The sequence below is a fragment of the Trachurus trachurus genome, assembly GCF_905171665.1.
Source record: "Trachurus trachurus genome assembly, chromosome: 19".
In the NCBI taxonomy this organism is placed as follows: Eukaryota; Metazoa; Chordata; class Actinopteri; order Carangiformes; family Carangidae; genus Trachurus; species Trachurus trachurus.
Genome location: NC_139913.1, coordinates 19,187,842 through 19,211,836, shown reverse-complemented (window position 1 = coordinate 19,211,836; position 23,995 = coordinate 19,187,842). Strand labels below are relative to the sequence as shown.

Sequence of the window (23,995 nt, the reverse complement as noted above, 5' to 3'; positions counted from 1 at the left end):
GCCAGTGCCCGCATCAAGGGTGGCTTTATTATTATACAGTGAGACGCTAGACATCAGCTAACTAGGTCACATTAGCATGTAGAGTTACAAATTATATTTCTAAAAACACATTCAAAGCTACAACATGCACACCGTAGTGTTGGAAGTTGATATCAAGGCTAAATAACTTTATGTGTGGGACCCACTGATATCGTGTATGTAGCCACCGAATAGCCATAGTTAAAATTAGGGCCGGGACTTTAACGCGTTAATCACGATTAATTAATTAATTACACAAAAATTAACGCGTTAAAAAAATGTACGCATTAAAATCCATTGAAACAACTCAGCTGACATTATAACAGTCAATCAGTGTTTTCAAACAGCGCATGGAGATGATGTTAGCTTAACTCGATTGCTAGCTAGGTTGCAAAAATCCGCTTATGATGTCAGGCTCTGGATGTGACGGGTGGACCAGAGATAAGAAATCTGCTTTTGTCTGCCTCTGCCCAGCAGAGACTACCAAATCCTCCTTTGTGATAATCTGTTTGTTTATGTCTTGTTTGCTTTAATGGTTTATTGATGGTAAGAGGCAGCACCTTTAATAGCCTATCTATTGGCCAGCAATTGCATTTTGCAGCTCTAGCACAGGTCAGTGTTTAGAAAGGAGATTATCATCATTATCTTCAGAAACACGCCTTTACAGTGCACATCCGGAGACCTGCAAGTATCGATATCAGGAAAAACCAAACCCATGAAGCAGTCTTCATTGGCACCAAGTCTACAGCTGCAGCCAACGAGCCTGCAATGAATGTTTTAATACCAAGTGGTTGACTTGAGATTAAATTTGCAAAGCATGTCTTAAAATTTCATAGAATACCATTGGTTTGAATATCAAAAATGCAGCTGAGAAACTGCAGCAAAGCTACGCCAACCACCACTCAGTCCAGAACCACCTTTGCCATCCCAGCATTAGCTGAGGCCTAAATTATTTACTCTCTTCTGATTGTGTTTGCCAACTGGCGTCTCAGGTTCCTCCATCGCCACATCCACACTCCTACACCGTCTGCCCATCTGTGGTTGATGGGATTCCACAACTGCCTTACCCACGAGCGTGGCCATTGCCGCAACACTGTTTATATCGGCGCTTATTTATTTCCTGGGATGATTTGCTAACAGCAGGCGTGGGCCACACAGGTTGATGAAGGTAATGAGAAGGGGGAGGGAGAGAGGGAGAAAGGAAGGATGAGAAAGAGAGAGAGAGAGAGAGAGATGCTAGCTAAACCATGTTTTTATGGAGGATAATTTTCCTCCCCAGAAGGCAGTGATTGGCATTAATTACCTAACAGGTGCTAACAGCGATGAATCTCATAATTAACCGGTTTAGATTTAGTTCATTTGGGAAGACATGAGTATGAGGTGATGGGTGCAAAACTGTTTATGTGTCGCAGCATGTGTTTAGTGTGTGAGTACACATGCATTGTAAAAGAAAACAACAACGAAAAAACAGGAGAGATAAAGTAAAAGAAATATAAACATGCATATAAAAAATGAATGAAAATTTGTGTGTGTGTGTGTTTTCTTAGTGTTATCCTCCTATCATTGTGGGGGTGGTTTCAGGTATAGAAGTCAAGAGAGAATTTCCACGGTGTGGATTTCAATATGACTTATTTTTGTCTAAATACAGCTCAGGAGGTATTTCCGCCCTAAAGAAGAACACGTCCCTGAGGGAAAACCCTCATCAGTCTGCAGACACTGCTACTGTTTTTGGATCCACACTGAGCTATTGATTTATTTTGTGTACGTATCTAGTAGTTTGTTGCACGTCTGAAGGTCTTCAGAGCAGAGAGAATGCATTTGTCTGCGCGCGGATCGTCGGTTGTACCAATATGATACAGAGCCATGTAAAAATGGACATTTCCACACCTTCCCAAAGACGCTGGAGTAAGTTTGATATTGGGGGACAATGTAGTCAAGTGAAGGTAAAGCAGGAAATCTTCTCTGCAGCAATTCAGTAACAACACAAGACACAAGCAATTATTTTGAACTCCTGGATACTGGCATCCAAGGCTGCAACTAAGAATTATTCCCATTATTGATGAATGTGGTAATTCTTCTTTTTCTTTTACAGAAGCAATTTCTAGTTTCATTTATAACATTTACGAAAAGTGAATAAAGAGTCCAAGGTGAATTCCTCAGATGGCTTGTTTTGCCTGAAAAACAAAACTAAAGATATTCATTTTATAAGTCTACAAAACAGAAAAAGACAGAAAATACTCATATTTATCACTAAAATAAAATGTGATTATCAGATTTATATCTGGTCGTCTGTTGCTGTGCAGGATTCACTGATCCACAAGTTGCAGCATATTTGTTCTCTCTGTTCTTGGTACGTCAGTGTAACAGTTGCACTCGAGGTACAAGATAGATAAACATGACAGAACCAGCGAGTCCATCGCCAACAATCAGGCCCCATTCAAAACCACTCAGGTTATTCATGTGTGCTTTCTCTTCAGTTACAGTTGCTGGTCTGATTACATGTACCAACACCAGCTGATACACAAAATGCTGGTCCCTCCACACACGCAGTCACGTGACGTGGAACTTGCTACTTGTTGTACAATCTGTATCGAGGCTGAGGCTGTTCCAAATAAACTGGGAGCTCAGTCCGACTGGAGCCAAGCGTTTGTCCCCTCCATGCTTCTCGCTCGGGGCTCTGGGTTAGTTTTGGAGGGCTGCTGGCAGGACAAGCGAATGCCCAGTGGGATGAGGTGGTGCTGATGGAGGGAGAGGAAGAGGGAAGGAGAGGAAGAGGGAGGGAGGGAGGGGTCGTCCATATGGGGATTTCCTTTTGACCCACTTCTTACCCCCATGCTGTTGCACAGAAACGATCTTTTCCCTGCCTGCCTGCCTCGCCCCGCTCTGCACCAACTCGTCAGGCAGAAGGAGGCGTCTTTGTCTCCTCGCGCTGGTTCCCTCGCACTCCCTGTTGCCAAGACACGGAGCGGTGCAGGAGAGCCGACAGTTACACTGCCACTCTGCAGGACCATTGCCTTGCACAGGCTATTGCATCAACGCCATCAAATAAGCATTCGGCGGATATGCAGTATGTGCATGAAGAAAAAAAAAAAAGCATGTGGAAAAACAACAGAGAGGAGCTCTAAATCGTTGCACAAATGGATCCTCATGAGTGAAAACAGCCATGTGAGAATGTGCATCCACTCAGAGAAAACGTGCAATAGCATTTTTCACTCATCTACCCACATCCGTCCCTTTATGCCACCAATCCTCCCTTCACAAAGACACAGCAACACACAGGCACATTTACCCAGTACCCTTTACTCACAGTGCACAATGACGCACACTCACACACTGTACACTTTGCACCCTGCCAGTGTTTGTGTTCTCCTGCTTACAAATGGAGCGAGGCAGCCGGGTCTTTCTTCTGTAACCTACTTTTTTCTCTCCCCTCTCCTCTTTCACTCACGTTCCCTAAAAACTCTCCCGGGGAGTATGGATGTCTTGCTGGAGTCGATTCCCGCAGCGAGGGGCCACCCATAAGTGCCATATTTAGTTCATAATATCACTAATAATAGAACGTAACTGAGGCATCTTTGTGGATGAATAGACAGGTCTGCAGCGGAGTGTGGGATTCACTGGCTGGCTAATCCGTCCCTGTTAGTGTGGAGATCCCTCGGGGCCACTCCGAGGTTCCTGAAATAATAACCCCCCCCCACCACCACCACCCACCCCTACTTCCCCATTCTGAAATATGATATCTTTCACAAGCTGGAGGAAAGCAGCAGAAAGGTATCAGATGCCCTTCTGGAAACGTGCGTGACTCACTGTAAAGTTTGCTGACCTGCTCTTTGAGCCGCAGACAGACAGGCAGATAGATAAACACTCGGGATGCTTTTGACAACAGATGGACCGAGAGAGCAGGGGATTCGGTATAAGAGGAGGAGGATGGAGGCACGGGAGAGAGAGAAAGAGAAGACAGATAAACAGGTACACAAATAAACACAGGCACAGGGATAAGAGTGTGTGTTGCCTACCATGTGCTCATATCAGACAGGCATATGGCAGCAGCACAGGGAAAGAGGCAGAGAGATCACTCCAAACGCCAAGCCTGCTCAATCTGGCCCGGCGGTGGCCCTTCGCCCTCTGGTAAACTAATGCCGCCACAATAAAAGCTACCTAATCACATTCACTTTAAGCAAATTATACTTTCACAGCCCAGTACGGAGCGCACACAAACACTCGTCCCAGAACATATCGCAGCCTTGAAGCCGTGAAGTAGGGAGGAGAAGAAAAAAAAACGCCTCCCGCCAGATCACCCCCAGCGAGCGAGCAGAAGGCAAAACCAGTGCTTTTAGCTGAAAGGAGGAGAGGAGCATGAGACAGATTATCTACTTCACAGATGGAGCGAGGTGCAGGATGCGAGGCTATTCTGCTGCCTCGCTTTGACTCACTCCATCACCGATGTGTTGTCTTGTGGCTTTCAGGAAGGGGCGGAGGGGGGTGTGGGAGACATGAAAGAGAAACAAAGAGAGGAAGGGATTGTGGTTATTATGTTGTTGTTGTTGTTGTTGTTGTTGAGGAAACTTGGAACTGTGGTAAACTCTGCAAACGGAGCAAATCGCGTCTGCAGACGATGATGAAGCGTTGTGTTATGAAGCTGCGGCGCTTCCAGCCAACTCTAGAAAACTGTGTAACAAGGAGCTGTTTGTACTGTTGCTGCCCCAGAGGCTCCGACTTTCTGCCTTCGCCAAACAAACACCAAGCCGCCTGGTAATTGCGGTCCAGGATTGATTAGATTGTTCTGATGCTGTGTGAACTGCACGCAGCTTTAAGCCGTCACTGCTTGCATTTAACCGACGCTCCTCGCCTGAATTCGCCGATTATTGTCGCGCGGTTCTTCATCCTGCTGCTGCTGCTGGCTGCACGGGGATGAGCAAGGAGAAATCTGCCTATACTGCCCCGTGTCGTCTTCACAGGCCAAGAAAAGCCCTTCACAGCTGTGCTCCGACACTTAAACCTGCCAGGGATTCAGCCCCAGGGCCAGGTGCAGCAGACTAAAGCTTTTAAACATAAAGCTTCTCTTCAGCGGAGCCAGAGGAGCAGACTGTGGGTCACAGACCGCGGGGAGAATAAACTCTGAGGTTACGCTAATTAAACACTATCTGAGTTGAGTCTGGCTGCTGGGGTATAATAGAGTCTGGATTAAGTGTTAAGGTGAGACTGTGATAGAGTTTAGCCTCTATTAAAAATCTGAGGCCTGCTGTTTTTCTGTAGGACATCGTTAAAAGCGATTAGTTAAACAACATGTGATTAGCCATTTGTGACCAAACAATCTACTGAATATCCACTTGCTAGTTGTTGAGGCTTTCAGCCAGATCTCATGGTCTTGTTTCAAAACGTCTACTTTATGAGGAAATATCAAAGTGTTAAAAGTCGAGGGGCTTGTCAAAAAATTGTAAAAATCAAGCTCCAAAAAATACAGGATCCTACACCTCTCACAGTCTTGGTGGTGTGCTCGGTTCTTACTTGTCTCCAAAATGTCCAAGTTCTGTGAAACGTCCAAACCATCCAGAAAATCTGAAGCTGAGAAGAAAGGATTAACCCTGATCGGTGTCGTCAGGTTTAGTATTTCAGGACATTGGACAGCTCCCTCTACAGCCACAACTGTGCTCTCAGGCTGAGTATTACACCTTATGACAAGTAAAGTGAAATGTGTAAAATCAATGGAGTGCCCTTTAAACCTACTCCATTTCAGGGACAGTGAGGATAATAGTGTGCCGTGGACATTCGCTATAGTCAATAATACTTAATATCATATTCCTTTAGTCACATGTGTTTTCTTTTTGTCAAGACAAATACCATAAACACCTGACAGGCTCTCATAAGCAGCCATTGGAAAGCAGTGTCCTGCCCGTCTCTCCTCTGTGGTATCTGGGTCGGCACCACTGACATGTTGTCAGAGGTGTCAGCCCCCCATGGAGACACACATCATTATCATCACCGTCTCCCACCACCGCCCTCCCTATCTGTCGGTCTCTGTCTGTCTCTCTTTGCCTCTAGCCGCGCGTTGCCCTCGGTTGATGGAGCGGCGGTCCCACTGCTGACTCATAACTCTGGGAAGAGGAGGGGGGCAGGAGGGGGGACAGTAGGCCCGCTAAGTCGAGGCGGCACTGCAGCGGTAGCATCCTGCCAATCAGGAGACCCAGAAACACTCAGATGATCTCTTGACAAAAAGAGCCTCATGGGGAGAAGAAAGAAAAAGTTCGAGGGAGGCACATAAAGGACACCAACTTTTAGAACTGGCCTCCTTTTCTGCCAAAAATTCATAAACAATCAGGCCACGAGTTAAAAATGGAACAGTGAGACAAAAGATCATTGAGAACAACAAAGGGCCCAGATGTTATTGCGGATGCTCTGTTTCCTTGAGTGGTGCTCCATCATCATGATGAATAAGGTCTCCTCTTTGTCAATCATGTGCTTTAGTGGAGCAGGTATTTATTTCTCTGTTTTCGCTGTCTACTTGTCTCTCTCACTCTCTCTGTGGCCTGGTGACTGATGAGGCCTGTCACAGGGGGGGGGGGGTCTGTAGCCCAGTCTGTAGCCACCGGAGACGACTGCCCGTGGCACTGAGGTACAATAATGTGACAGAAACCTGAACACTGGTATTTTTGAATACATAGATAAGAATGTTTCTTTAAAGACTTTTGGTGAAGAGTGCGAAGTTAAAACATGCTTAAAGGGATAGTTCAACATTTTGGAAAATTGGCCCATTGCCATAATCCCTATAGTCTTAGTTTAATTGTCGGTGCAAGCTATTTTTAGAACGGCGGAGCAGAGCCGCGAGCTGCTGGTTTCCCTCATCAAACTCATCAAATACACAATCCAACAACTCCAAAACGCTCTCGTGGACAAGTTGTGACCTGCACATTCACCACACTATTTGCTGAAAAACTGCCCCCGACGGGAACACACATCAACAGTTTTGCATTTACCTAGAAGACAACTCGTACCATTCTGTTATTATCTCGCGTGGTGAATGTGCAGGTCACAACTTGTCCACCAGAGTGTTTTGGAGTTGTTGGATTGTGTATTTGATGAGTTTGATGAGGGAAACAAAGAAATCCCATTAGCCTTCGTAGCGTAGCTCTGAGCAGCTCATGGCTCTGCTCCGCTGTTCTAAAAATAGCTTGCACCGACAATTAAAAGTAACAAACCTACTCTTAAGACTATATGGATTAATATCAGCCAATTTGCCAAAATGTTGAACTATCCCTTTAACAAAACTAAATATTACAGCTGATTTTCAGGGTTAAATTTGACCTCAGTTAATACACACCAGCTTTAAATCTACACACCTCATCCCAGGGAACTCACTGGGATCATTTATATGTAAACCAACATGAATTTACATCTCAATATCAGAATAGAGAGTGCGTTATTAAGCAGAGGACCCCTCGTTATGCTGCCTTTTGCTTGTCAGCCATCCCAGTGTTTGATTTTACATAGTTTGTCCGAATTCTGGAGTCAGAGGCGTGGAGTGTAACAAAACAGCGTTGGCATCCCATCCTGCCAAAGCTGCGAGCTCAGAGACTGAGAAATGAAGCCAACACAGACGTACCAAAAGTTGCATTTCTCCGAATGGCTGCTCCAAAAGTGAGTCAATCCCCAAAGACTCCCATGTTAAAATGTCCAACTTTACAGCAGAAATAAACATGTTTACAGCCTGGTACAAAACCAGATTTGGTATCTACGGCTAATTTCCGAACACATGGCGACTGTTGGGGGGCTGGATTTTTAATTATCTTGCTCATTTAAATCTTACTGAGGCTTTACGTTCTTCATGATGCTTCGAGTAACAGGTGGGTGCGTGTGTGTTTGCCTCTGGGCTCCACACGTACTCCTCCCCTCTGACTGTTTTTTTTTATTAGCTGGGACTTAGGCAAAGTCTGGGAAGACGGTGACAGCAGAGCAGCTCACTGTGAGCTTCACAAGCGCTCCTCAGAAACCTGTGGGTGACATCTCAGCATGTCCATCTTTATCTACAGTCTAACGTGTCACTGTGTTGGCTCTACCTTTATAATAACAAAATAACAATGCTCCACTAATGTTTGTAAAGAAAGGTGTGTAAAATGTGCCACAGTGAACATAATGAATATCAATATAATGTATTACATAATATTACATTAAATGACCTCAACATGAGTTGCAGAATCTGATCAATTGTCCCCTGATTCTTGATTATTTTGAGCATTTTCATTGAGCATGGTCATTTTAGTAGTTGCAGTTTGAAGTAACAACAGTGCTGCACACCTCAGTGTTGCCAAAGACGTATTAATCAGAGCTTATTCCTCTAACACCCTCTCCCTGGTGCAAAACCGAGCCAGGGATCCGTTTCTGGTCGACTCGATTTCTTGTTGATAAGAAATTGTGATTATTAGACAGTACGTCTACAGCTTTCTTTCCAAACATTTTTATTTTTTTTGCACATTCTGTTTTCTAACTGGCGTCCTCCCACACATCTGTCAGCACTCAGCGGGTGCAGAGGACTTTTGGTTTTAAGCATCTGATAAACAGGTCTAGTTATCCGGAGGTGTTACTTTGCATCTCATTTGCTCTAATGCCCTTCACGTGTGAGCTGTTTCCAGCCACTCGTGCAGCGTAGATGCCACAAGGTAGATCCTTCCCCATCTAAATATTAGCGTGAAGTCAGCTGCAATGACACACTACAGTGCCGTTACGAATGGGCGCTCCCATCTGTCACGGTTTGGGATGGGATACAGATAAAAATCGAAGAAAAGTGTCCTGGTATACAGTTTGCATCAGAAGGAAGTGTTTATGGGAAAGTGGAGGAAGTGATGGTCATTATCACAACACTGTTTATTTATTATTCCAACATAGCTGACTCCCTCGACCTGAGATGTTTGTCTCTACAGATATCAGATTGATATCCTACTATTGATTCTGTGACTTGCTTTAACAATATCCCGTGAGGCCGGAGTCGATGCATTGTCCTGTGACAAGACAATGCGAGAACGAGATGGTCGTCGAATCCTGCTGCGAATGCTCCACGGTGAATAGGAGAGGGTGGAAAAACCGGCACAATAGAAATCAATAGCTCTTCAAAATGAGGAAGGTATGACGGAAGGCTGTAATCATAAAGGCGTGCGGCGGAAGTCATTGTGCTTTCAAAGGCTCAGGGAGGAACAATTAAGGGTAGATAAGCTATTCTCTCTGCTATCGTTTCCCACCACTATTTCCCATGACAGACTTTTCAATAATACGGTTTCCCTGCATCGCGCTCCTATCTGTTTAATGGTCAGCCCTCGTGGGAATTACTCAGAGATATGTGATCGGTTTTGTAACAGAGTTGGCTGCACACATTTCTCTGCATCTCCCGAGCATTTCACGACACCCTCTCCGCCGCGCCCCCCCTCGGAGCCTTCTCTCACCATCTCTTCCTAAATGGGAGTGTACTGATGCGCTAATGAGCGAAGACAAAGCAAGCAGCATATGGTGATGATAATGAGATGAACAATGTTTGGAAAACAAGGCCATATATAAGACTGGGGATCTTGACACATTGCTTTGCAGCAGACAGACAGCGTTGTGTGCTGAATGCCATACAGGGGCCTTATGGCTAAGCTACATAAGATGGTTTATGCATGGCGATGCACGCATGCACACACACGGGTCCTTAAAGGGATAGTTCACCCAAAATTCAAATTTCACTCATTATCTACTCACCCTCATGTCAACTAAGAGCTGTGAGAATTTTCAGAGTCCTCCGTTCCTTCTCTGAGTTACGGGGGGGTCTGCGCAGCAGTATTTGTCCATATAATGGTTGTGAATGGACACCAGAGCTCTTCGTCCAAAAAGACACACCAAAAAACATCCAAATACCTCCATACTGCTCGTCTGTAATGTCCCTCTTGTATTGAAGCCCCGACATGAGAAATTGTTCCGAAAAAAATTAAATAAGTCTATATTTTAAGCTTGTTTGTAGCGGAAGCTCCCAGTGTCTCAGTTCACTGCTCTGCCTGTGTAAGTGCAAATCTCACGTGATTTGCACTGACCGGCGGAACAATTTCTCATGTCGGGGCTTCAATACAAGAGGGACATTACAGACGAGCAGTATGGAGGTATTTGGATGTTTTTTGGTGTGTCTTTTTGGACGAAGAGCTCTGGTGTCCATTCACAACCATTATATGGACAAATACTGCTGCGCAGACCCCCCCGTAACTCAGAGAAGGAACGGAGGACTCTGAAAATTCTCACAGCTCTTAGTCAACATGAGGGTGAGTAGATAATGAGTGAAATTTGAATTTTGGGTGAACTATCCCTTTAAGGCTCTGTGTCTGTTCAGACAGATAGTGCCACTGAGCAGCCTTTAAAATAATAAAATGTTTTATCATATTGCACGTGCCTAGAGTGTTCATGCTAGTTGTCATCCTGCAGACTGCTCACAAAACAATTCCCACCCTTTTTCAGTTGTATGGTAACCACACAGTTGCCAGATTAACTAATGTAACCCTTCAGCAGCACCAGCTATCATAGCGCATTCAAAAACCACTTGTTAACACCGTTAACTGTACCAAAGGGGATTTTGCTCCTGAACTTTTATGCAATTGAAATGTCAGTTTTTTGGCTGCAAGTCTGGATTCATGTTAAAGTGGCAGCAGCGAGGTGTTAGAATCATTTAGCAATTAGCCTACCTTTGTCCTTTAATTATTACCTTTAACAACAACTTATCCATATGTTTGCTTACGACTTCAACTACTTGTCTGCTATTATTGCCCTATTGTCTATTTTACTTTCAATACTTTCACCTTTAGCTATTTCAACTAATATTCAAAACTATTCATTTCTTCATTAGCCTATTTTAAGCTAATTATTTCAACCATTTCCCCATTACTTTTAGCTAACTGTTCAACCATTGTTTTGGTCAGCTGTTTCACATACTCATCCATTACCTCTTGCTTTTACTTTTATTAAATTTAAATACTTCAATTACTTAGCTGCCCATTATTTTTTATAACGGTTTATCCATGATTTTTAAATAATTGCTTATCCTTTGTAGTTAGCTGACCATTTCCATTAGTTTTAGTTCATAGTTTCAACCATTCATCACTTTAAGGTTTTTATACTGTACATGATTTTCCGCTAAATATTTGTACCCTTATTCATCACTTTTAGCTATTTCAACTACATTACTGCCAGCTAACTGTTTACAAGAGTTCTATTTGCAAATGTTTTGTTTTTTTCATTTTTCTAAATAACTCTGCTCCTCACCTGGCATCTGCGGCCGCTGAGGTTTAAGTACTGCTGATCTAAATGCTACTCGGTGACTTCTGAAGCACCTCTAAAAGCTGGGAGTTGTTTGCCTGACTCTCATAGAGCTGGCACTCCTTCAAGGAGTAAGCATCGGTGTCAAATAGTTTCTGTCTGTGAGGTTTTTGGCCCTTGCACGTCAAACTTCCCACCCATTGCTGACAGCACCAGCAGGTAGCACGATCTATGGAGCCTCGGACATCTGTTCTTTTCTCGCTCTCTGTCTCTGCAGTATCTCTTGCTAGCGAGCTTTCATATTTATATATCACAAGCTGATGAATTTTCTCCCTCGTGCCCACCAATCAAATCCATCCATCTGAGCCGATCACTTCAGGGCCCAAACACAGCGTCCTCGCTCTAGCCTCCGCATGAACTCATTCACCTTTCAGCCCATCATGCAGAGGGGATTTCACACAAGGCTTCTGGCGAAATCCAATGACGCCTGTCTTTAATATAAGCGATTCTGGCTGTCCTCCACGCTGCAGGAGAGTGATATGGGAGGGATGAGGTCAAGACAGAAGTGACGCTTCTTTATAGTGTAAACAGACGGGAGCAAATAAAGAGGAGGCGCTCGACTCCTGCCTCACACAGGCTCACACATAACCTGCTTACCATTTTCACTGTGACTAAATATGTATATGCAGAAACATAGAGAGGACCCCACACACACTCCTACTCACACACACAAGTATGTGTGTACACTGTCACATAAGGGTGAATGATTTACATAAGTCAAGAGCTCTTACGGCTACAGAATAAATCTGACTTCAGAGAATGATATCTGTAGTCAGTTTTCATAAAACTGCTATGAACTAATATCGCATAGATTTTCACCCGTGCCTCCATCTTCACAGAACAAAACCAGCAGCAGCTTTGGACAACTGTGCATGTCACATCTCTCATTGTCAGGCTCTATTTACACAGGTTTTCAGCGTCGGCGCAGACTTCTGTCTGTGTCAACAATCTCTTCAATGTCAAACTGCCTTTCTTGGTTATAGCAAAAGATAACTCGTAAATTTGCTTTTTACCAAACTAGAACAAGTCTTTCAATAAATCATAACCCCCCTTTTTCTTTTTTTTTTGACAACGCCTGACAAAGCTGTTAGGATGTGACCTAGAACATGCTCAGAGGAGGCAAGCAGACACGTGAAGAATAGAGAATGGGAGAGAGATGAACAGACAGACCGACAGAGCAGCAGGCAACATAACATAGGTTGCATAACAATGACTTTTTCAGTACAGTACAGCCGGCCTGCCTGTTGATATGTGGGCGCGGGTGACTGCGGGACAATGCGAACTCGCCGTGTGCTGCAGAGCAAATACTACACAAGAGAATACTGTTGCCATGACAAGGGAGAGGAAGAGAGAGAGAGAGAGATGGAGAGGGTTGAGTAATGACAGAGAGGCAGTTTTGCAGCTGAAGGAAAAGAAGAGGGTTTATCCATTTGCAGAGTGAGGAGAAAGATGGAATAATAGATGAGTCAGCTGCTTACAATTTTTCAGCGCCGAATCAAACAAGCAGTGAAATTACACTGTACAGCCAGTAGCGATGGAGCGGGGCCAAGCGTGAGATAGAAGCACTCCTACATACATGTGCTCTGGCTCCCTCTTGATGTCTCTGTCTCTCTTTATGTTTTTTCCTTCTTCATTTTCTCTTGCACACACAAACTAGGCTACACAGTGTACACAGCTAGGGACAGAGTTGAATATGTTTGTTTTGCCGCCCCTTCCTCCTCCTCCTCCTCCTCTTGCTCCTCTTCTTTTCGGCGTATAGCAGGAGGGAATATATTCTTGTCTGGGACATGAGAAAAGCACAGATAGAGTTCAGCCCCAGGAGGATTGCCTCTCGGCTCCACGCTGGATGACTGGCTTCCCACGGGGGAGACGGTGTGACTTTGAAATCACTCAGTGTTTTTCGGTGCCGCACGGCTCTGCCTCTGCAGCGTTGTGTGGCGTTGTGTTGTGCACACTCATGTTGTGCGCTGCTGACTGCACTGTCTGTTACCTGGTGGTCATAAGCTCATCATCCACACGCTGTCTCATCAGTGCAGTCACACCGACTCTAATCCTGACATCCCTGCACCTTTGCCCCTGCACTTTGAGTTCATGTAAATGTCTTTTTCTTTATACTCCTCACTTTTCAAACCAAATGCAACGCTTTCTCCTCAGCAAACCCTCAAGCATCCCTCTGCGAACGCTTCATATAAATAAATGTCCAGTTCCTTCCTGTCAGTGACTGATGTAGCAATGATTCGGGCCCTAAGCCAATTTGGAGCCACTTTTACAACGTGCCTCTTCAAACAGCCAGTGTTGTGAGTGGTTATTCAGAAAAAAAAGAGGTAGGCTACACAGGAAGTGATAAATCTTTCATACTGGTCAGCAGTAATCTCGCACAGCCAGACGTCCATCTTGTCAAGCTTGCGGAGGTCTGAGGAAAATCATAATAAGTGACCTTTAGAAATCTTCTGGCAGCTTTTCAACTGACTGAGATGGAAAACACCCACCGAGGAGCCCATGAACCTGGATGGATTCGATTATCTGTAAGAACTGTGGATTCAATACCTCGGTGGGAAAATGTAATTAAACGTTTCTTGTACAGTATGTTGATTTCTGCATGTTTCTGCAAAAGTGACATGGTGTTAATTGAACATGACTCTCGCTCAGCAAGCGCTTCATATAACCTTTTAATGCTAATCCTAACACCTCCTGAAATTAATCAGTAGGCTCAACAATCAAGGTTTGGGTTTAACATAACAAATTTAACCACATAATTAAAATGAAAGCAATGTTATGCTACTGAATAAGTTACTTTGGATTAGGCCGGCAGTTGTATGGTTAGTTTGCTGTAGCTTCCTCGCACAATGGGATATAGAGAGTGTCCTCTTGTGCAGCAGGTTATTATGACCTTGTTACTCTTTATTATAAGGCAACATCTAGTGGCTGTTGTAATTGTTAGAGGTGTAAATTACTAGTTTCATCACAATATGATATATCAATTCAACCGACTATGATTTGTTGTTTGCGGATTCCACGAAGTCTGTCACGATACGATTTGTTTCGATTCAGGGATCAGTGATTGATATGAGACGATATCATCTCCTGATTTTACACAATCACTTCCATTCAAAAATTTGTTTCTTAATCAAAACAAAGTGTCTCATTCTGATTTATTAAGATTTATAATTTTTCCATTATACAAAATGAACCATCTCCTATTTACAAATATTTTTTAGGCCTTAGTAATTATTATCACAGACGTCTTTGCAAAAGTATGAAATTGCAGCAGATGTGCCAGGGGAATTTAAAAATAAAGGCACATTTCACAAATGATGATATGTATAGATGTTTAATCGATGTTTTCATTCGAGATTGATCCTGTTGACTCATTTATCACTGAATCAATATCCACATCGATGTAGACTGATGTATTGTTAGACCCCTCGTATTTATAGGAACAAAGGGAGAAGTGCACTGACATGGTCGGACTGGATGGATGGATGGATCAATGAAACACCGGAGTTTTATAGCTCAGATTTTAGCCGTGTGTTTATTATGAAAACCATGACAACTGGGTCCTTTGGTGTGCTATTTCAGGAGACGCTCCTATAGGTCATATCAAAGGGTTAAGAAATGATTTGCATGGTTGTTTAGGTTGTAGGACGTATTGGGTTTTGACATTTTTTCTGCACTACCCTGCAATTCAAAGTAGAAAGTGTTTGCAGTGACCAGCTGCACCAATGCATCTCAGTAACAGAAATAGAGATGCTTAAATTTTCACCACGTCCTCTTAAAGGATTACAATTCCTTACAGGATTTATTCCACAAGCAACAATAAACTGTTTAAATAGCATCCACAGTGACTACTTCAGAGGCCACAGATTAGTTTTATTTCCACGTCATTTCACTGCAAACCCTCTAGACATCATCGAAAGGAAGTGAAGAAAACTAATTTCCAACATGATACAAGAGTTCTCATCCACACCAGTCTTTTATTTTGAAGTCACTGAAAAAAACATTTTAATAAGGTTATTGAATGTGAGATTGAATTATTCAACGTGTTTTTAAAAGGCTCATACTATCTCCTACACAAGGTGCTGGTTGTGGTTACTGTACTGTAAGAAGTGCAGATTATGTAATCAGCTCCTGTGTATTCATTTGTTTGTCACAAACGCACACTGTCTGCCAGACTGTCCGCTGGGTTTTAAAATACATTTGGCAAAATGAAATTTCATCATCCATCACTCCGTCAGTCCAACCTCTCAGTTTTCGCATGAACACGCTGCGTCTTCTGGCCCTTTTCACAAACACAAAGTGAAGAGATCCATTGATTTTGACGACCTCGTGACCTTTCACCCAGCACTTTCTACAGCTGTCAGCTATCCACATACTGCTTGGCTGTGACAGCAGAGCAGTGAGATGATTAGACTTTGCGGAGGTTTTCAGCCGAGCTCGACCGAGCAATTTTAAGTCAGATTCTTTCAATTTCCTTTTTTAATTTAATTTTTCATTTCTTAATTTAACACACTGGATTTTTTCAAATTGTAGATTAGTATGTAGAGGAGTGTTTTTGTGAGATTGCATTTTTCATTTTGTTTAACCCAAAACCTACAAACTGAATGAGCTGGTAACTACCATTACAGAGTCCCATCTGGCAACCAATTTATTTCCCTTTCTTTGTCTGGTGCCTGGTCCCACCCGAAAAATCCCACAGACATAACCTCACAGGATCAGTTTGTTTTGGTTCTGGTGGATGCTACACTGTTGACGTATAGGCAAAATCCCACTGCACCCACCTCGTCCTCTAGACAGCACCCTGGTGACAGGTGTCAGTCACCCAGATCACAGTGTGATGATGTCATCCAGTATACTGTGCGTGTTTTCACTCTGAGCTGTGGAGTGTGTATGTGTGTGTGTGTGATCTTTTACACTCAGATGAAAATGTATGGATGAGAGGGTTTTGACTGAGATCAGATTAAAGTAGGAGAATAGAACAAGAGGACTGAAGTGGTATAATAATTGGATTTTTCTTTAGTTCATTATCACAGGACTGTATGAGGCAAGGTGGGCAATTATTCATATTTTGTCTCAAATTCCTGTCGTCTCTGTCACCCTTGTCAAGCCACTGAGCATGTCTATGAGGCTTAAATAATTATAGTACTTTGTGAGCAAACAGGGACGAGGAGAAAAGGTTGCAAACTGTTCCAGAGTCAATATTAGGGGTGGCTACAGGAGACTGATTTAAAGAGAGGCAGTAAACAGTATTAATTCTTGTCATGCTTCTTGGACGTGAGCTGACCAAAACACTCCTGAAGAGGCAATTAGCAGTGTGCACCTATATATCTACCTATTGTGCATGTGTTTGGACTGTGGGAGGAAGCCGGGGAACACAGAGGGAACCCAGACAGGCACAGGGACAACATGTAACCTCCATGGAGAACGCAGCAGCGTACCGCCTGTGACTGATGAATATATTGCATAGATGAGGAAAGTGACACCACAAAATTAAGATATTACTGGAAAAATTAATATGCAAAGTGAAATTAATAATAATATTTATGGCTTGGATTTTTACGGCACTTTACAGAAACCTTTATTCATACGTACAACATTCACACCGGTGTTGGTAAGATACGTCTGTAGCCACAGCTGCCCAGGGGCAGACTGACAGAGGTGTGGCTGTATGCCAAACGCCCCGCCCCCTCCGACCACCACCAAACATTCACACGCATTTATACGAGGCAATGTGGGTAAAGTGTCTGGGATGCAAAGGGGATGGAGCAGGATTCGGTCCGAAAACCCTCCAGTTGTTGGACGACCCACAAAATTGAGGGAAAGCTACTTTAAAGGAGACATATTATGCCCCCTTTCCACAAATTAAAATAGTTCCCAGGTGTCTTAAAGAAATGCCGGTGACATGCTGTGGTCAAAATACCCCAAGGATCAAACATCACAGCTCTTTTCATCCTCTCAAAACAGCAATGTTCAGAACGGCTGGTTTCAGCGCCTGTCCCTTTAAATGCAAATGAGCCACTGCTTGCCCCGCCCTGCTCGTCCTACCGGTCCCAGGTAGGGGTGGTATTATGTAAATTCGAAACCTAGTTACATCACTGAAGACAACTGAGGGAACAGCTCATAAAACCGCGTTTTAAGGACAACATTTAAAGGACTAGTTTGAGTTTGGTAAATGTGTTCAGTATCATCATCATCATCATCGTCATGTCAGAGCCAGAGCAGCTGTTCCCCCATCTCCACTCTTTACACTAAACTAAGCAAAGCCAGGCTAAGCTAAGCTAGGCTTGGCTAAGCTTTCCTTCTTAACTGTGGCATCAATGTGGTGTCGTGTATCTCCTTATCTGACCCTTTGTTAGAGAGTGAACGAGCATATTTCCCAAAACGTAGCACTACTGCCTACGACCAAATGCACCGCAGTTGCAACCAGATGTTTGTTTGTGGCTCAGTGAGACTGTGATTTGATTTGCCAGCTTGTCACAGCCAACAGCCATCCAAGTTGGTGGAGCAGATGTGCCCAGTTTAATGCACTGTGTCTGTAGTCTCTGCGGTGACTGACGGCTGCACTCTTGTCTCTCCAGACAATTATTCACCGACAACATAAGGAATAGATGTCGTAATTATTACATTATATAGGCTAGTACAAATGTGAGGAACAGTCTCCTCTTTATTTGGAATGGCTGCTCGTGGATTGACTCACAAACCAGATCATGGCAGACTGCCTGTAGAGGAGGAGGTGCACCTGTGCTCCTGCTCCTCAACCAGAGCATATTCTGGCCTATGAAAGATGAAGCAGTGGTCTGGCTTTCATCATCACTGGACTGAGTGTTGGAGAAATTCTATTAAATTCACAAGAGAGAGGGGCTTCAGCATCATAATGGGTCAGTGCCCTCAGCTCCATTTCTTCTTTATTCCTTCCACCCGTGATTGTCTCTCTCTCTCTGTTTCTCTCCCCTCTACAGCGTACGCCAGACCCCCTCACTCACTCGGCCTCAGTTTCAATTTACTTAAATTCATGTAGCTATCAGTGAATCAGTGCGTCACAACATGTTTACCCAGAGAAGTGCATCAGAGAGACGCCGTGCGAGCAACATTCAAATCCAATGAAATAACCCAAACAGCGTTTTCAAGATTGCGTTTTTGAGTCGTCCAATTTTCCTCTCTGGACGTGTCCTTTTCTCCAGTTGTCCATATGCACTCCCATCCTCCCATCACATGTCTTTTCCTTTTCACCGAGCACCATGGGACATTTTATCACATCAGGGAATCTCGTCTCTTATTCTGTCTTCTACACGGCCTCACACTGTTTCTCACTCTGATGCTCTTTTTAATTGTCTCTACTCCCTGTCTACCTTGTCAGTCAGTGTGTGTGTGAGTGTGTGACGGTCTGAGTGTGTGTGGTTTGAGTCAGTGCCAGGTCTAAGTGATTAATTAGTACCAACACTACTTGCTTTGCCTTCACAGTTGAGCTGTGGAGGTTTACGGCCTCTGAGCGCACCTCGCGGCTCAACACCGCACCGCTGAGATCAAACAGGGAGAAAATGGTGGAGGAAATCAATATTGTCGGGTTGTGGCCACACAACTTCCTAACTTCCTATACTGTTTAGGAAAAGAAGAGCAGGAAGAGTTTATATTTATAGGACTGTGTGGAGATTGTCCACATCTGACTGTGTCTTTTGTGTTAATGTTTTTGTCTTTGTGCTTCACACACCTCTTTGGTTTCTCTACCAGCATCCTCCTCTGACATCCACCCTGCCTCTCCTCATTGTTCATGCATCCTCACCCTCCTCCCTTCTTCCTCTTTCACCCCTCACCTTTTCCTCCCTCTCTCTCTCTCTCTGTCTCCATCTCTTAAGTTTTACTCTCTTTTTCAAATTATCAAGTGGCAGTACTTGGGCTTTTAGCAGAATGTATTCACTTAGCAGGGATACCTTTTGCGTTCAGTAACAGGAATTTGCAATTATCTGTCGGGCTCAGCGCAGCGAGAGAACAATGCTGAGGAGAGTGTCCTCTGAATTCCCACACACATCTTAAAAGACTCGGCTGAGCTGTAAAAGTCTCACTGTGCAGTTCTGCTAGAGCGGTTCCTTTCGCCGCTCTTGTACAACTCGGCGGAGCTGCTGGCACCGCCCTCCGTTTCCATCTGTACAATCGCAGACGTGTTATCCTGCCATCTGGTTTCTGCGTCTTCCAGAGGAGGTGCGGCTTTAGGCACCGTTATATAACTCAATTGTGGGAGTCGGCTCCATTCACTAATCAATTATGGCCACGGCTGAGAGGGCTACTTCTGAAATGTGCCGGGGTGTGGAGGACTGATTACCTGCTAATCACAATCAGAACATAAAGTCGACTATTAGATGATTTGTGCTCTGGTGATTTTGAAGTATAGAGTTATACATTTATTTTATATCTCTGATAGAATGATTAATACAGTACAGTTGGTCAAGTCTGCAACAGTGATACTGTCATTAATACAGGAAATGGGTAACTTTGTACTATATTGCCATGAAATGAGTTTATTCCATTTAAAGCCACAAAAGGAAAATTCACATACTAATGGACAGTGAATGCAAAAGGGTGTGTCTCACTACAATATGTAGTAATTAATTCCTAGTCAGGGGCTAGTGTTAAGGAAACTAAAAGCTACAAATGACTTTACAGCAAAGCTACCATACGGAGAAACAGTTTGTGTTCATTAACTCGTATTAAATAGACCCATTTGATATCATATGGTTAGGTATGTTGCTGTCTGTACAGTCTGTGTTATTGTAACGATGTTCACAGACACTCATCACTTGGCACCATTTCAGCAGACTCTCGTATGGGTCGCATTAGAGGGTTGAAAGAAAATATATATGATTATTAAAGGGATAGTTCAACATTTTGGAAAATTGGCCCATTGCCATAATCCCTATAGTTTTAGCAGTAGGTTCGTTACCTTTAATTGACGGTGCAAGCTATTTTTAGAACGGCGGAGCAGAGCCGCGAGCTGCTCAGAGCTACGTTACGGAGGCTCATGGGATTTCTTGGTTTCCCTCATCAAACTCATCAAATACACAATCCAACAACTCCAAAACACTCTCGTGGACAAGTTGTGACCTGCACATTCACCACGCTATGAGATAATAACGGAACGGAAATGCAGAGACTGCTTGCCAAAAAACTGCCCCTGACGGCAACGTGCATCAGCGGTTTTTCATGAAAACAACTCTGTCGTGTAACATTCCATTATTATCTCATAGCATGGTAATGAACCTACTCCTAAAACTATAAGGATTACGGCAATGGGCCAAGATGTTCAACTATCCCTTTAAAGTTCAACAAGTTGTCGATCTATCAAGCAAGTCGGAGAGTGAGGGCTAACACCATGTACTTTCACATGGGTTGACAAGTCAGATGTACATGAATATGATCTCAGTATTGTGCTGACATTTGTATTCTGGGACATGAGCCTCTCTGCTCTAATGATGACACTAATGTACTGGCATGCTTGGGGAAATTACGGGTGAAATCTCATGTAATACTCAGCAGATGCAGCTAATCAGAGTACATACTGTAAGCACACTGGATTCTGTCCAATCGTGTATTAGGCAGCATGATATACAATAGGCTGCAGCTGTAGAATGATGACAAGAGCTCATCCGCTGATGGTAATTAATAGACGTTCATGTGGAGTGTGGCGTGTGAACGGATTCAAATGGTGGTGGTGATACGAGTGGGTGCTGGAGAACGTGTGTGGGAGATATTCCTGACTGTAACCTTGTCCCGCCGCGTTGTCCTTGTCCACAGAGGGTGGCCAGATCAACAACGTGGCACCGGGCTCGAACATGGGCCAGCAGCACCCTTACCCCGCCCTCAGCCAGCTGGCTCACGTCTACGAACAGCAGCAACAGCAGCAGCAGCAGCAGCAGCAACATCATCAGCAGCAGCAGCAGCAGCAGCAGCAAAACAAGGATCTCAACAAGTACGCCTCCCTGAAGGCCGTGGGTGAGTGTCTGTCAAGCTTCTTATTATTTTATCATCTTTAAAGTTTGGCATGAGGAATAACAGAGAACATCTTTTACACTTTGAGCGAGGCAGCGCACTTGATGTTGCACAACGTGATTTTATGAGATGTTGCTGCTGGCTCTGAATGCAGCGGTTTTATTATTTATTTTTTTTAAGAGAGGGCGCATGTTCGTCACAGTGAATCTCGGGGCTTCCCCCACTCTTGCTAGCGGAGTCACGATCGGATGTTTCCACAGTTGGTAGTGAGAACTTCTTGATCTTGAGAAATAGAGAACTGAGGGTGTGATTTATTCATTACTTGCTTTTTTATCGTTTGCTAAGGGAGCGTATTAAAATTATTGGAGCAAGGAGGGTAAAGCTTTTATCTAACTTTTTGAAAAGCACTCCTCTCTCTCTAACTAGAATTTAAGTTCCATGTCCAATGTTCTAATATGTGCTTTAATAGTAATTTTATACAGAGCTTTACTGTATAATAACACTTTATAATAAGTACACACTATTAAACATCAACAAAAACTCATATTGGCTCCTACAGTTAAGCATTAATAAATACTGAATTCTTCATTTATAATCATGAATACTCATTAGTATGTAGTTTATAACTACAGTTAATGCCTACTAGGGGTGTAACGGTATATGTATTCGTCCCGTGCCGTCACGGTACGGGGGTCACGGTTCGGTGCACGCAGTCACACGACAAATACGTAAAGTCGAGTCCTCACTTTTTTTTTTGTAATAGTTGTTAGTTGTCAAGTGCAAGTTTTTTTCCTCTAGAATTAATGAATGGCATCATAACACTCCTAATGCACTTATTATAAAGTGTTACTGTCTTTCTCTTTAGTGAATTTCTCACTGAAAAGGATGCACTAAATAATTCATCCAGTGGAAGAAAAAACCCAAGATCATCTCCACTCTCCCTTCAGCCAAAATAACAAATACATAACCGTCTATTTTTTTCCCCCTTAACTGTCAACCCTCCCTAATAATTTACATACAGTCCCTAAATGTGCGGTGATCGAAACACAAAGGGCAGCGGATGATTTTTCCCAGAGGTCTCCAGCAATGATGCATGTAAGCAGTCTACAGCAGTCCCGTGGGCTGATTTGACAGGTGTTATTGATTACCAAACTGGAGCCAGTGCAAAGCAGAAACAGCCTGCTTATCAAGCTGTTTGACAGCTTAATGCACGCCACCAAATTCTATGAGGTCATTTGCCAGTGTGGCTGATTCTGAATTCACCTCGCCATGCCCATTATGCTATTGGCAGAGGCATCTCTATTTCATAACCTGAATTAATTTGAGATTGAGTTGTGAATTTTTCAGTGTGTGTCTTTTTGGTTTGTTTATGTTGTAAAAGCCGAGCACTCTCACTCGACCTCAGCTCACTCGCACCAGATAAATTATGAGCTATAAACACATTAAGGTATCTCTGCAAACAGTCACAAGATGACAAGATGTTTTTAATGCATTTGTGCCCTAATAGAAAAATAATCACACAGATGTACTGTAGTCTATGAAAACTCTTTTTCCTGCCTGCCCAAGAGTAGAAAGTAAAATATATGATTCAGATGACAAATGTAGGTGTGGGTTTACTAACTCATCGGTGGGCATGTTACAGTAATAGATCACACAGATGGAAGTAAGACAATGTCCCAATCCCATTTCTCATTCATACTCCTTCACCTACCCCAACCAATGTCCCTCGCAACAGAGTGCAAGTGTTACGGGTAGATACTAGCCTGACAAGCCAGACTATATCATTAAAATGTATAGTCTGGCAACGACCGGTAGGCCTCGGCTCAATCCAGGGGGCGGGATGAAGGCTGTCTTTCAAACTGCCTCTGCACGCAATAGGGTAGCGCTACAACTAATCAGAGCAAAGAGCAGGATGACGTTAGCCTGACAAGCCAATTAAAATGTATGTCGTCATTGCGTTAAGCCCGCCCAACGACTCTCTAAACAGATAGAGCGCTGTGATTGGTGAACACAATCAGTGTTCGAGACTCAAAAAGTTCCTATGGCTCGTTTCTAGACCCACCTATGGAGCAAAATTTGCTGCCGCTAGGTGCGTCTAGATTTCTAGGCTAGGTAGATACGATATTCCCTTACAAAACAAGACACCACTACTAAACCATAATAAGTCATCAAATGCATCGATTCAATATTAGATGATAGGTATAAAAGTTCCAGAAATTAACTGTCATTGGACTTTAGTTCAATTTCAGGGATCATGTCTGAATCAAACATAAAAATGTGGGTCTGTCGTGCCAATCATTAACAACATTCAGTACACCAGTGATTTTTGAAAACTTTTCTAAGAAGAATGGCGTCGTAATTTACTGTATATGGACACAGCATTCAATGTACAGTAACATAAACTTAGAACAAATGGAAATACTAACATTAATGAGGTAATTGGTGATCTTCATATGAAGGGCTATGTCACACTCACTCTCAGCCCTCCCCCTTCATCGAAAGAGAATCAGGATAACCCCTACTCCTGATGTGAGGGGAAGGGCCAGTGCTGCGTTATCACAGCAGAAGTGTAATTGTCACACACAAACTGACTATCAAACTGAGACACAGATGAATAAAAAGTGGCAGTTGTAGACACCTCTGTCTTTACCCTAAAAGGAAAGCCACCTTAAAA

At 43.5% G+C, this 23,995-nt stretch overlaps 1 protein-coding gene across 1 annotated transcript in view; it reads left to right on the top strand.

Annotated features, from left to right (window-relative positions):
- The window catches only part of shisa9a (shisa family member 9a), a gene marked incomplete at both ends in the record, with an annotated part of 46,676 nt that overhangs the window by 14,756 nt on the left and 7,925 nt on the right, over positions 1–23,995 (top strand). Inside the window, one exon of the mRNA XM_083993886.1 lies at positions 21,127–21,324. Within this exon, the coding sequence (XP_083850012.1) occupies positions 21,127–21,324 (198 nt within the window). The remainder of the gene's footprint in view (positions 1–21,126; positions 21,325–23,995) is intronic.